The 14732-nt window shown below is 37.5% G+C and overlaps 1 protein-coding gene across 2 annotated transcripts in view; it reads left to right on the forward strand.

Moving 5' to 3' along the window:
- Nucleotides 1-14732, forward strand: part of CTNND2 (catenin delta 2) — a 428710-nt gene that overhangs the window by 218358 nt on the left and 195620 nt on the right. The window contains exon 9 of one of the 2 annotated variants that reach the window (XM_050709047.1): nucleotides 15-116. The exons of the other annotated variant lie outside the window; for it this stretch is intronic. Coding sequence (XP_050565004.1) covers nucleotides 15-116 — 102 coding nt within the window. The remainder of the gene's footprint in view (nucleotides 1-14; nucleotides 117-14732) is intronic. 2 annotated transcript variants of the gene reach the window in all.

Here is a 14732-nt window from a genome sequence, read left to right on the forward strand (position 1 = left end):
CCCCTTTATCTTAGAGAGAGCTTCACCATGCAGGCCTGCTACTTTGACATCAGTCGCGAAGACCACAGGATGACCAAAAAGGGTGAAAAATCTGATGTCATTTTTGAGAATGAAAGGTAAATTCCACTCATTGTAGGCATTAACATCAGCTGAAAAAATCAAAGCTCTCATTCAGACCCACAGATGAAAGTTCTTTTAATATATTTTAATATATTAAATTTTAGATTTTAATATATTGCTATGGATGTCTTTACTTCCCTGCAGTATTTATTGGTATTTGTCACACTTGTATCCTTGTATCTACCCAACACCAGTCTATCTGAGGGCCCATTCTGGGTGTAAGCCTAATAGTTTGTGATAGTTATTTTACAACACAGTGTTCACTTAAGAGTAATTACATCTTCTACTTTCATTTTTGCAAAGTATTAGAGTTTAGTGTAACTCCTGTTATAGAATGTGTTCAGTCTGGATACATATCTCACAACTTTCTTTGAATAGAAGGAATATGTCTATAGAGCAAATAATGATGATTCTGGGGTTGCATGGTCCCCTCTGAACAAAATAAGAAGTAAAACATTTCTGCCAACATCAATAACTACTTGCTGTAATGTTTAATCTTGAAACTAACACAATAGTTTTTGTCATCCATCTCAAATGACTTTTGTGTTTGACGCAAGACAACCCCAGCAGCTGTGATCTGTACTTTAAACAAAGATACAGTAAACCTTTCTGCAGTTACAGCTAGAGGTGTATTACCTTCCTCTAGGATGTTTCCTTGAGTAATGGGCTTTTTAATTCTATTTATAGTTGCTTGACTACTATGCAAGCATAGTCTGATCATGGGGCCAGATCACAGAAAGTTTCAAAAGGTGGTATGTACTATGGATGGATGTATTCATGCTTGCCAAGGAGTTCATAGTACTGGCATCCTTTCATGAATGTTTTGTTTTATCATTTCTAGTTGTTGCTTCTGAACTACTTGTTTGGAAGGATTAAAAGAATAAAGCCGGTTTTTTGTTTTTAAGTAGTCTGTTGGCAACTAAATGTCAGGACTGCAAATCCGTAATTAAAGTATTTTATCCCTAAGGAGCAAACCTTAAAGGTAACACAGATAAGACAGGTATTACAAGGTACATGGTATAGTAGCTAGCTGACAACTCCAGACCTGTTGGTCAGATATCAGCATTTCATAATTCATACCCTGTTCGACTACCATAGGTAGTTTATGGTGAAGTGGGTCACACAGTTCCAACAGCAAACACTTCTATGTGATTTAGGAAAACTATGTTGGATTCTTGCTTTCAACATTGTTGCTGGCACAACGTGGACAGAAGCTAGACGGAGAAAAGGTCGAGATTAACTTAGTGTACTATCACAGTATTTTGTCATACTTGACATGTTCAAAGCAATTTTAATTTCCATTAATGTAGAATATATAAAACACCTCAGTACTTTATAAGGGAATAAATAGTTAAATGGTAAATATGCTAAAACATTTTTGCAGTCTTCCATTCTAAAAGACTCTAGTTAAGGATAAATATAAATTATAACTTAGATCATTAGATACTCCTGTATCCACAGAGCCCATGCTATAGCCCCAGATGCTGAAAACCTGTAGGAATCCAAAGAAGCTTTTACTTTTACTTAGAACATAGGTAGAGAAGCAGCTGAGCTTATGCGGTGGTCTGAGTTTTGAGGTACCTGCAGCTACGTACATTACATTCCAGTAGTAAATCACTTGTGTAAATACTTAAGGAGTTAAACGTTCTTAGAGAAATTTAAGCATCTTTTACATATCTTGTTTTTCTCTCTGTGCATGTGAGAAAATGTAAACATTAATTACTGCTAAAATTATTTTCTTCAGTAGGCCAAAGAATCATCAGGAGAAGTGTTTGTTATGACACAAAGATGTTTTAGGTTTCTTAATATCTTCATTTGCCACTCTAATCCCATTGAGCAAGTCACCTTAGTGCTGTGAATGTTTGCAATTGCACAGAGCATCTGAGTAGCTTTGGAGTTTTATGTTGTGTAATATAATTGGGTTGTTTTAAACAAAAAAGTAGGAAGAAATAAACCATGCAGTTTGTTCCGTTTTACCTACGGCTTAGTTATAAAAACAAAATAGACTTAAGTTCTTGCCTGTTGTATTGTCGTTAGATGACACGGTAAACGTACCTGTGAAAGTGAAACATTTGAGTTGGGAAGTACTTGGTCTTCCTTTCTCATGTTAGTAGCCCTTTCTTAGGCAACTAGTCAATTTCATTTCAAGAAATTTGCTTCTGCAAAGACTGGTGAATGAGGATTTGGGGATTAGTCCGTAAATCTCTCTGAAATTAAAGGTAAATGAACACATTTGATTAGTTTTACTTCTGTACCTGTGCTGGCCAAAAAACCTAGAAGCATACAAGTGATGTAGTTAGACCATTTATATTAAGGAAAATTTCAATTTCTCTCTCTCAAAAAGAAAGAAAAATGGACTTAAAATTTTGTTATCTGTTCTATTAAATAGAAAAATAGCATTATTCCTGCCATGTTTACTTTCAAAGGATGAAAAGCTGAGTACGTTACTTGCATGTTGCTTTAGAAATTATGTACCACCATAGAGGGAAGAAATCAGTATTTTGTATCTCGTGGAGTAAACATTAAATTCAAAGAATCGTTAAAATGGTAATAACCAATTCAGTAGAGTATTAATTATTCAGCAGTATATGAGCACCAAGACTGTTTGCTTGATAATGTAATGTTAATTCTAACTAACTAGAGAAACTTTATGTAGGCCAAAATTGAAGATGATTATCATCCCAGTAGTGGGTTTTGTTGTGAGTTTTTTTGTTGTTTTTGTTTTTAATTACTAGCTTGGAGCTTTCTTGAAAAGAGCTTCAGGTTAGAATTGTAAAATCTTTCTACTTGGAAGAGACTTCATGAGGTCCTAATCCAACTATCTTCTAAATGCCACATCAACACTGAATTTAGACCAGGTTGCTCAGGGCTTTGTCTAGGTGTTCCTTGAGAACCTCCAAGGACAGGGATCCTGAAGCCTCCCTGAACAACCTCTTCCCGTGCTTAATTCCCCTCATACTGAACAATCTTTTCCTTACATCAAGTCAGAGCCTCTCTTGTTTCAATTAATGACTGCTGCCTTTCATCCTTCAGCCACGGACCTCAGTTCGTGTTTACTCTTCTGGGTAACCTCATCTTTGATGATAGAAGGCTGCTGTTAGGTTCAGCCCACACCCTAAGCCATCTCTTCTTCATGTTACAGAAGCTGATTTCAGTCAGACTAAGACAAAGAAGGCATTGGGTACCTCAACCTTATCTGTACATGCAATTATCATTTTATCAGTGAGCTTGCATTTTCCTTGTTCATCCTTTTTATTGTTAATGTATCAGTAGGAGCTGTTCTCATTGCCTTTGACACCTCTTGCACATCTCAACTCAAGCTGACCTTTAGCTTTCCTAATGGCAACCATGTATGACTGAGCAGTATTTCCACATGCATCCGTTGTAGCCTGTCCTTGTTTCCATCTCCTGTGCATATCCTTTTTTCATTGGAGCTCAGGGGTCAGTTCCTCAAGCTTTTTATATGTTAAGCTGTTGTATATAATTTTGGTCTGTTCACTATTAAAGCTTGAGGTTTATTTCTGTCTGTTGCACCACTGTCCTTTGACAAAAGCTGAGGATAAAATGCTAACAATAAATCAGTTTTTTGGTCTTCATTCTAGTTTAATTTTACAAGTGAATGGGTATTAGTAAGGACAAGTCTGGATTTTTCTCAGGAGCTTGAACCAGGTTTCCCGGGATAACTGAATCCCATCCATGTTTTGTTTCTTTGTGTGAAATTCATGCTGTTGCATTGAAAAATTGAAGACTATTTCAGTGATACTCTTCAAACTTGAGACAAATTAGAAAAATACGGCCTGTCTGGAAGAAATTAGAAGAGATATAGTCTTTGCATGTATGTGTACCATTTGATTCTGTCATGAATTCACAGTAGATAAAATAAAAGCTCAGTCTTACAGGGAGTAAAATATAAATACTGTTTAAAGAATATATATATTAAAAAAAAAAAAGCATACATAGCAGTGTAGGGATAGACAGCAAAGCATATGGTGCCAGGAGCTTGATGCTGGGAACAGTTCCACTCTGTCTTCATTATTAATCTGGAAAGAGCACAAGCATATGCTAACTTTAATTTTCTGTTTTGTTTTGTTTCTTATAAATTGAAGAATATCGTAGTTACCAGTCAGGACAGAGGACAAAGTGATTTGGCACAACTGGGAGGAGTGGGGAGAGGGGAAGAAGGGAAGGGCAAAACAGTATTTCACTTGGAAATTGCAAACTAATATAATTAGGGGGAAATGAACCAAATTTATTTATTTAAAGATGGGGACATTCACGTAGGAAATAGTGGTACTAAAAGAGACTCTTGGGACTCCTTGCTGGCTGCAGGATGGGAACATAAAGAGCTGAATTGCAGAGCCATCAGCTCACCGAGGAAGAGAGGAGTAATAGCTCTTTCCTGCAAAGGCATGTTGCTCTTCTTAGAAGAGGGGGAAACAAGTCAGATTGCGATTTTAAAAAGGCTACTAGACTTCATGACAGTTTTGAGGGTGCATAGGCTTTTTGATTGTAGTTATTTGTATTGTCAGTAAGTTGTTCCTCGTCTCTTAAAAGAAAAATAGTAATTAAAAAAATAATAATCAAACTTTAAGGGCTGTGTTCAAACTTTGCAGGGAAAAAAGGGAAAAAATAAAAATAAATGCATACAGGAGAAACTGTCACTGCTGGAAGGATGTTCCAGAAAGTTATGAGTGTGGTTAATGAAGTACTTTGGACTCTAAAGTAGAGCAGTAACTACAGGCATCCGTTAAACTTGGCCATTTGGCAATGTGCAGATGGTATCTGAATCTGTTTAAAAATGTGAACAGCAGTTAACAGCAAAGCAAAAAGATAAGTCACACAGCAGCTGACCAGCATGAGGCTAGCTTGTGGTGTGACTGTAGATGGTTTCCAGCAGCCCAGGATGCCAAGTGCACTTCTTGAACTGATGCTCTTTGAGGCATCGGGTACTTGCCTGCCAGCACTGTGGTGACTGAACCTGGGGAATAGGCAGAGACCAGACTTTTCCATCCGTTTGGGAAGGGCTAGATTTCAGCAACAGGTATCTTTATAGCTAATAATGTGCATCTCTTCCTTACTGCTTCCATACTGTGTGGAATAGTGATTTGGGTTTTATCGTTAAAAATAATTTTAAAAAAATGAAAAAAAAATGGCCTAATAGAGTAATTTCACAGCTTAAACTGTGATCTACCTTGCTCACCTGTATCTTCATCTTTTGCTTTTGATTTCTTTCAAACTGTCCATAGATGTCAGAAATAGAATAATTAATGACATTAATGACATCTCTGCATTTGGATTATACCTGACATTTGCTTGATATGTGATAGCGTATATATATACTATATATATATATACATATATAATATATATTACTGTCTTTATTCCCTCTAACATCTTAAAACATTGATTCTGTAGTGTATATATTAAACAAGTGCTTCTTAGAGCTTACCAACTAATGTTAACTTAATATCTTCATAAGTATGAATTCATTAAATGTTAGGTTGATGATAATAAACACAGATTCAGCAAATGAAGATACAACAAAACTGTTGATACCAAATTGCTTTTCTTTTAAATCAATCCTGCAGGAAAGTTCAGCAGCCATTGCATGCTGTGCTCCTGTTACAATTTCTTCTGAAGATTTTTTTAAGAAACAGTCACTGCACATTAAGCTGGACAGCTGTCTGCGTAGCACATAGGTAAATTTTTGTGAGTTACTTCCTACAGGGTTTGCTGTAGAATAATGTGATCATGCAGTTAAGAAATTAGCTTAATTCATGATGTGTACAATTACAGATTCATGACTGTAGTTACCTAGGAAAACATCTTTAGATTGCAGATGTTGTCATAAATTTCTGATGTGACTTCATTGCCACTGTATGTGACCTTTGTATTGCTTAAAATCATGGAGCTGCTAGCAGAGGTTGGACTCTTGGCATCTTAAAGCATCTTGCTCTGTATCTAAGTGGGGATGAACAAACTGGAAAATGTACTTGACTCAAAAAAACTAAAACTTAAGTAATTAAGTGAAAACAATTTATAATGTACTATAACAATAGGTAAATAATTATTGAAAAGGCAAGCTTTATGTGCGTTTATTAATGAGGGTAATCCTCTTTATTTGAAAAGTATAATCCAGATAATCTTGGTATTTCTCTTAGTTGCTTTTTGAGTTTTTAAGGTTACATTTTAAAAAATCTTTCTCCAGTCAGATTAATAAACTTACCCTAGTGCTAATTTTCATCTTCATATTTTGTCTTTTTCTATCAGCTCTTCGGTTGTTTCTCAATTGCAATGATGCCTTAAGCCAAAACTGCCCAGTCACTCAGAAAATGTTAAAAAAAACATCTGTAAGATTTTTGCCTCTTAGGCTAAAAAAATCACAAGCAGTTCAAGAACTGTCAGGGACCCAGTGTTCTCTTCACTATTGTTCTGAGTGAATTATTGCGTCTTGGTATTTCCCTGGAATAATCAAGTCTCCTCTCCAACCAGCCTGATTAAACAGGAAATGCATAACAAGAGTTCAAGCAATGACCATCCAAGAGTAGAATTGCTTTTCAGATTTCTACATGTTGTGGTTTATTTAAAGTAAAAATAAAAATATACGAATAAACAATATATAGGAGACTTTGCAAATAAAGTAAATCTTAGGTTTAGTTGTTTACATACTTTTAGTTTGTCTGCATAATTTTGTAAAATTAACAAAATAAAGAAGCAAGTGTGACATTATCAAACAGGTCAAAATCATTTAAATCAGAGAGGCTTATGCAATTCTGAAACGTGTGCCAGATCAATGCTGAGGGTTCCAGATATTACCCAAGGTTAATTCAACTGCAGTACATGAGATTTCATGTCTGAAGATGGTAGTTAACGATCTTGATCTCTTTTCTCTCACAGCCTATTACCTGAGACTGGGGAACATCAACTTAATAGAGGTAGGGTTGGGGCCCTAAATTCTTGGTTGCCCAAAGTAATCATGAAAGTTTAGTAAGTTGTTCAGTCATGGAGGGTTTGGGTCCTTTCTTAAAACAAGTTATAAGGAGAGCATTCAGTTGGGATGAACATATATTCTGAGCATATTTTGGAAGCATATGTTTGAGTTTCACGAAATAAATGGATATGATTTCATTAAAAAGTGGTTACAACAGGATAGAAAAAGTAGCTACAATACTATGATTGTTAACAGTCACAGCATCAGCATGAAGGTCAGTGGACATTCACTTCAGTCTGCCTTTTTCTAAGTTATATTCACTGATTAATGTGTATCAATGATCTCATTTTGTCTTATGCAGTCAGTAGTTAGAACAAGTTCAGTAAAAGGTTTTAAGAAGTGTCTCACTCATTTTTATACAGTCTCAGATGGATTTAGATACTGGCTTTAGCCATACAACTGCTGAGTATGAACGAGAGACACTTTGACTACAGAATTCTTTAGGGGTCATGCAAATCATATAAATCTCTAAAGGAAAAGTACCAAGAGACTGAACTCCTCAGCTAGCTTATTATCCGTACAGTTTTTCTCTATTATTTCCTCCCCTTTGTCTGTTTCCCTTTGTTTTGTTTTGCAGCAGTACTTTTTTTCAGAGGGTTTCATAGTCTTTAGCTACTGTAAATGTTGTGTAAAATTTTGATTGCTGGTTTCATAGGAAATCAGGAAATATTAGTCACCGTCTAGAGTTCCTTACTGTTCTCTATATATCTTTACAAAACAATTATTAGAAAATGGTGATCGGTTTAGCAAAACTATTCTTAATGAGATTCTCATTTGTAGTATTGCTGTCTCCTCCTACTAGGTAGAGCTTCCATTTCTTCATATTTTAACCTTTTTTTTTTTTTGCAAGGACATGCCAGATGTGTGTTCAGACAAAGCCTTTCTGGGAATGTTACTGGGAATGCAGCAGGTGAGAGTGTTTTTACCTTTTGAGTCATCTGCTGATTCAGAGCCCAGAATGATGGTGGGGGAGTGCCAGCAAAGACAGAGAAAATCTAAAGCCCTGACTGATGCTTTTTAGTCAGTAAGAGCTTATCTGGTTTTTTTTTGCCCTCTTCTTCTGTTAAAATATTAGCTAGCCCAAAGTCTATTCATGTCTTACACTGAAATAGATAATGATGTGCTCTTAATGAGCATATGAAGGCAGTTATTAGGTAACTGTTCTAATTCAGCTGTGACTTGGTTCTTAAAGCATACTATTTTATACGTCTTGGTAAGTTAATGTTTATAAAGTATTTTCAGCTCTTGAAATGAAATGAGAAATGCATAAAAATTCCTAAAGCTCTCCCTTAGATTTTTTTTGACTTAGCACACTTAGAATGTTTTGAATACTATCCTGCTGGTATGCTTCACCTCTGTTCAAATGGTTCTTCCATTGTTGAGTCATCTTATGGACATGATGCACTCTGTGCTTTAGGTGCCTTCTGAATTTCCCTCTGCCACACAGATGGGGATGTCCCTCTGCTGGGACAGATGTTACTATTTTATCTCTCTTTAGGTGGAATCACATCATCTCACCACACCTATCTTGAGCTAGTGATCTAAGCCCACTCTAGAATTCTCCTCATATTCCAACTTCGTTAACCTCTGCACATTTTCAACAACCAAATTTCAAAGACCTCAGAGGCACATCTTGAAAATTAACCTTTCTCATCTTTTAGGTCCTTTGTAGCTAGCTTTTCTCAAGCTCCTTCTGATAGCAGTACTACAGGGCTTCCCTTCTGTTGTCCTAAAGGAGGATTCATACTGCCTGTGGAGATAAAAGTATTTTTATTACCCTTTAAAGGTGTGGATTTTTTTAAGCAATCTTTTATTTTTTATATAGTCTCCTTCTCTGAAGTTGAGATTATGGAGGACATTTTTGCCTTCATGTTTTACATAGGATTGTTGAAATTAAGTCACCATTATGGAATGGCTCTTCAGTTAAAAGATCTCAAAAGAGCTTGCATGCCAGCAAAATCACCAGTTGCATATTGTGTTATGGGCTTCTGTTATGAACTGGTGGATGAAAAACTTAATGTTAGCCAGCATTGTGCGCTTGCAGCCCAGAAAGCCAACCTTATCGTGGGCTGCATCAAAAGAAGCACAGCTAGCAGGTCAACGTCTGCTCTTATTAGACTCCATCTGGAGAACTGCATTCAGCTGTAGGGTCCCCAGCATAAGAAAGACATGGACCTGTTAGAGCAGCTCCCAAGGAAGGCCGTGAATATGATTTGAGAGCTGGAGTTCCCCTCCTGTGAAGACTGGCTGAGAGAGCTGGGGTTATTTAGCATAGGAGAAGAGAAGGCCCCAGGGAGACCTTAGAGCAGCTTTCCAGTACCTAAAGGGGGCCTACAGGAAAGCTGGGGACTCTGTGTCAGGGAGTGGAGTGATAGGACAAGGGGGAATGGATTTAAATTAAAAGAGGGTAAGTCTAGGTTAGATATTCAGAAGAAATTATTCACTCAGAGGGTGGTGAGGCACTGGCACAGGCTGCCCAGAGAGGCTGTGGATGCCCCATCCCTGGAAGTGTTCGAGGCCAGGCTGGATGGGGCTTTGGGCAGCCTGGTCTGGTGGGAGGTGTCCCTGCCCATGGCAGGGGGATTGGAACTGGATGGTCTTTAAGGTCCCTTCCAATCCAAATAATTCTATGATTCTAAGACTCATTAAGTAATGGCTGCAATCAACAGTCATTGACAGTACCCAATATCTCTGTTATGCCCTGATGTGACGTTCACCCACTCTACATAGTAACAAGTGACTTCACTTACCTCTGTATATTGACTGAGTTTGCAGCTTCTCTGATCTCTTCTAACATGTCTCAGTCAGGATAATGGTCAGGGAATCCTATGCTATATTCTTCCTGTGGAATCCTGCAAGGTCAGTCCCTACAGAGATTAATTGAGGTGGTGAGTTTGGTAATTTGGTGTAATGTTAGACAGAGCTCTATCATACATCATTACCATAGGCTGTTGTACTATTCCTGTATATCCTGTATCTTCTTTTTACATCTCTCACCAATTTTTCCTTCAACTTCCTAAGCATGTAGATCCTTGTTTGTTTGTTGCCTTTTAGGGCTAGGCATTCTAGTTCATCTTAGTTCCTAGGCTTCCAGCATTTGTGTAGAAGCATGCGTACCACTATTCTGGCTCAATTCATAGAGTCCTGTTTAAAGGACAGTATTTCATTTCCTGGTTTACTATTTCTTTGTCGTCTTTAATGGTAGATGGCTCAGTCTATGCTGTGTGCTGCTATTCTGTAGCCACCACCTTCTACCCGTCCTGCACCACCACTCCTCAGTAAGAAGTTCACTCGTGACTTTCTGCATTTGAAGTACTAATAGGTTGATTCACTTAAGTTTCAGGTGAGCTCTGTCCCTTCAGTACAAGCTTCATTTCCAATATCTAATGTCTCGTATACAAGTGTCTCCACTCCCTAACGAAAAAGTGAACCACACGTTTCAGCCAAACACCTTTGCATTTCTGTTTACAGTCCTGTGAGGCCTATACGAGCACTGCTACATGGAAGACCTAGTCTTCATCTTTCCTTGCAGGGTTCTAGATTTTGCCTCTGGAACCTGTCTTCCCTGTTCCTGGTGTTTCTGCTCCCCATTGAGAGCAGAAGTGGAGGCTTCTCACCAGTGTTTCTCACCTGGTGATCCAGAACCTCTGTGCTCTTCATGTGACCTTCACATCCAGCAAACAAGTCACTGCGTGTTGTCCTTTGGTATTGCAGACTCACCTTCCTGCCCGCTAGTTGCTAGGTGCCAGTCCCACTGTAACAACCAACCTTTCCCCTGTCACCGGCCCCTGGTTTCAGAGCAGAAGGGTGCATGACCATCTTTGGATACAAAAGTCTCAGTACAGCATCTGTTTCCTCCTCGGTGGCCTAATGCCCTCTTGCCACATAATCTTGTGGGTGTTAGTCTGGACTTGATCTTGTTTTATGATGTTTCCAAAAGTCTTCTCTGCCAGTCTGATCATCCTCTTTTTTTAGAGGGACTGGGCTTCCATGTTTGGAGACCAGATTGCTCACCAGTGTCTCAGAATGCTACCAATGGGCTCTGTTTCTCTGAGCTCTTAGATTGCAGCCACATCAACCAAGTTCCCTGAGATGTTGTCTGCACCATGATTTGCCCAGGCTGTTCTCTGCAGAGCAGGTACTTGTGAATTAGATGTGCAACAAATGCCTTCTTGCTGGAATTCTGCCTTTATTTGTCTATCTGGATGTATAACAGTGGTTCTTTAAGATGTTTTATGCTTCGCGGTGATTCATCTGACTGCCTAATTACCAGACATTGCCAGATTCCCACTGGATCCAAACTTCTGTTCATCATCTTAGCTCACTTCCGTAGACCCTCCCAACAGCTCTCCTCACTCCATGTTAGGACCCGCCTTGCTTCAGGAAGGGCTTCTTGCCCAGCTTCTTGTTTTGTATCTCTGGTTACAACTTCCTTCCCTCCCTCCTTCTCCCTACCACCCCCAGTGCTCTCCTGAGTGAGTTTCTGTCCTTCATCTTACAAGGTTCAGAGATAAGACTGAATTTTGTTGATACAAGAGGGTCAAAAGAAAAACATGTAAATATTTAATGTTGCACAAAGTAATATATTCATGTAGTGTGTTTTAAAATACCAGGAAAAAATAGGACTCTACCTTAGAAAATAGCAAGAGCATTGAACAATATGCTGTAGACAAAACAGAATTCATGACGGTTTTAATTTCAATGTAAAGAAGCAATTTACTGGGGGGAATTTTATTAGGTGCTTTTTGTCTTTAATTATCAATTATAAGCTACAAAAAACAGAATAACTCTCAACTTCCCAACTATAAGGGAATCAGGCCAAAGCCATCTTTGTCCTCTGAGAAATCAGGAATACCTGAGTGACTCAGGTCACAGCTTGAGGTTGTCTTGCTGCCGTTATCCACGACATACACATTGATTTACAGTCACTCCATCTTTGAGGCTGTTCTCAGAGTTGGCAGGGCTTGGGTGGGTCCATTTTCTTTGGGCCATCTCCAAATTTGCTCCCCAGGCATTTCCTGTGATCTCTCCTCAGCTCTGAAACCAGGATGATTAAATAAGTTGTTATCAAGAGCGCTGGGCTGTTGGTTGGGCCATGCAGCCGTGTATCCATCTGGTATTTCCTGGCTTTTTTGCAGGGACAGTTCACGACTCTCAGAAACTGCACCCTTGGCCTTGCCAGACTGAATAGCTTTAACCACGTGAGGACAATGAACTTTTGCCCCAGTGGTCCTAACACAAACAGGCAAAGTGCATGTGCACTCTTACCCTGTCACGTGATAAAACTCCCTATTTAATTAAGGGGAGTTCTGCGGCTTAATTCCATGACTGGCTTGAAACATCCTAAACTGTGAATAGCTATTGTTTCTTCAGGGGCTCACAGCTGTTTCACAGAAACTCTTCCTGAGCTTTCACCCCCGTGTTTTGTTTTTCCACTACTGTGAGTACACATTTGTGTTTGCTTCCAGTGTAACAGTGCATTATTCGTTTTTCCTTTTTGCTCAGTATATATTACTTGCGTTTTCAAAGATATTTTGTGTGAGGGTTAGTTTTGTATAAGAAAGGGTACATAGCTACTGAACACTGAAATATTCAGCAGCGTTCCAACAGAACAGACTTGACATATAGATGTGTAAATGACAAGAATTTTGCCAATATACAAGACATAAAGCACTGTCTCACTTACTTATCCCTATTATATCTTACTGTATTTATTCACTTGTAGTCTGGATGTTTCCTAAAAAGACTATTTCAGACTTTATAAATTTCCAGCAATCATAAATCTTCTGTGACCATTGTTTCAATGTAGTTGTCCTGATGTGTGCTTGTACTACAGAAAAACTGAACACAGATCTATAATTTTGGCCTCCAAATTCTCTGTCTGGTAATTTAAATATTTTAGTAGTATGTTGGGGTTTTAATATATTTACGTGAAATCTGTTAGGATTTAGTTTTGCATTTCATACTGTGCCTCGTGAAATGTGACTCAAATGAATTCACATATTTTCAGTTTGAGGTTGTCATCTATTCTGAGAGCTTCTGAAAGGCATGATTATTAAAGCTGGTGTTTTAGGTTCTGGATTTTTATTTTTTAAATAATCTCTATATCTTATCATTCTAAACGACATGTCCTTATTAACAAAGCAGAAGAGGGAGTGAGGAAGCCTGGCAGTGAAAGCAGTGCATAAGTCTTCTTTGGAAGCCTTTTTCTCAGTATGTCCAGATAAGGACAAAAATATATTTACTCTTCTAACTTTTGTATATTTCTTACTTGCAAATTGATAATATGTAGAAAAAGAATGCCGAGAAGTAATTATGAAGAATGATAGTGGATGGCAAATCAGATATTTTAGAGATATGGTATTTCACCTACAGTAGTTAAAGCTAAACAGGATAACATACAAGAAAAATATTCTTCAGAATTAGTCCAAAGATAAATTTAACATGAGAAAGCAAATGCTAATGACAATTTTCTGTATGTATTATGTTTGCAAGGATGTTGCTATTCCTTTGGGTATCCAGAATGTTTCTGTTTTCCAGTTCATCTGAGAAACATTTGGCAAAAGAACGTAAATAATTGTATTTATCTAAATCAAATTTTTACTCTTCAATGAAGAAGCAAATTGCCAAATCTGAAAATAATGGAGAAGCAGATCACAAACCTTTGTGGCTAGTAAAAACAGATCTGATTTTTTCTCTTTAACATAAGATGAATATTAAAATCTATAATTGCAAATACTTTTGTAACTTGACTTCTCATGATCCAGTTTATGAGTTTTCCAATGAAAAGACCAAAGCAAGAAAAACAAAGCCAAAGCTCTATATATTAGAAGTGAGCTGTTAGTGAACAGAGAAGTGCAATACATTAGAAGGGAATTACATTCCAAAGCACTATATGCTTGCACAGCTCAATATTAACATTGTAGCTCCTCTAAAAATCAGATACCCTTCTTCTCTCTTTTAATATTTTGTTCCAGAAACTACTGTTGTGTTTAGTTTTGTGCCTGTTTTTCTTTAGCTTACTCTTTTTTTCATCATGTTATTAATATGAATTATGCATGCTGTCAGGAAAGAATAAGACAACAAGGTTTGCCAAGACGTATATGCAGGACGTGATCTGAATCTTCATAGTTCCTGTAGGAGATGGAACTTGGAACGTTCAGAGTGGCTCAATCCAATTTACAAATGTTTTCCTCTCCCCTGTAATATTTATAGATTTTACGTGAAGAAGCATGCGATAGGACTGGTAAGAAGTTCTGATTCATAGTATTTAGATTTAAAAGTTCTTCACTGTCCAATCACTGGCTTAACCTTAAGTTTTATTTCAAATTTTGCATTAAAAAAAAAAAAGAGAAATTTTATTTTGAGAGACTGTGCTAAATTTGATTTTTTTTTTCCTTAACATTTGCAGAGCTGTAAATGACACCAGTGTTCTCAAATTTGGAGCTCAGTTCCCTAATTCCAGCCCATCATCCAGTAGATACTAAATATTTCTCAAATTATCAATGAAATTGAAAATTAGAGATGTCTCCTCTGATTTTGAATTTTCTTAAGGGATTTTTCTACAGCTCTAATAATTAGGCATTGAATTTTTAGAGGTGGGAAGAATGTGAATGCAGCA

This window comes from Cygnus atratus, chromosome 2, assembly GCF_013377495.2.
Source record: "Cygnus atratus isolate AKBS03 ecotype Queensland, Australia chromosome 2, CAtr_DNAZoo_HiC_assembly, whole genome shotgun sequence".
Classification (NCBI taxonomy): Eukaryota; Metazoa; Chordata; class Aves; order Anseriformes; family Anatidae; genus Cygnus; species Cygnus atratus.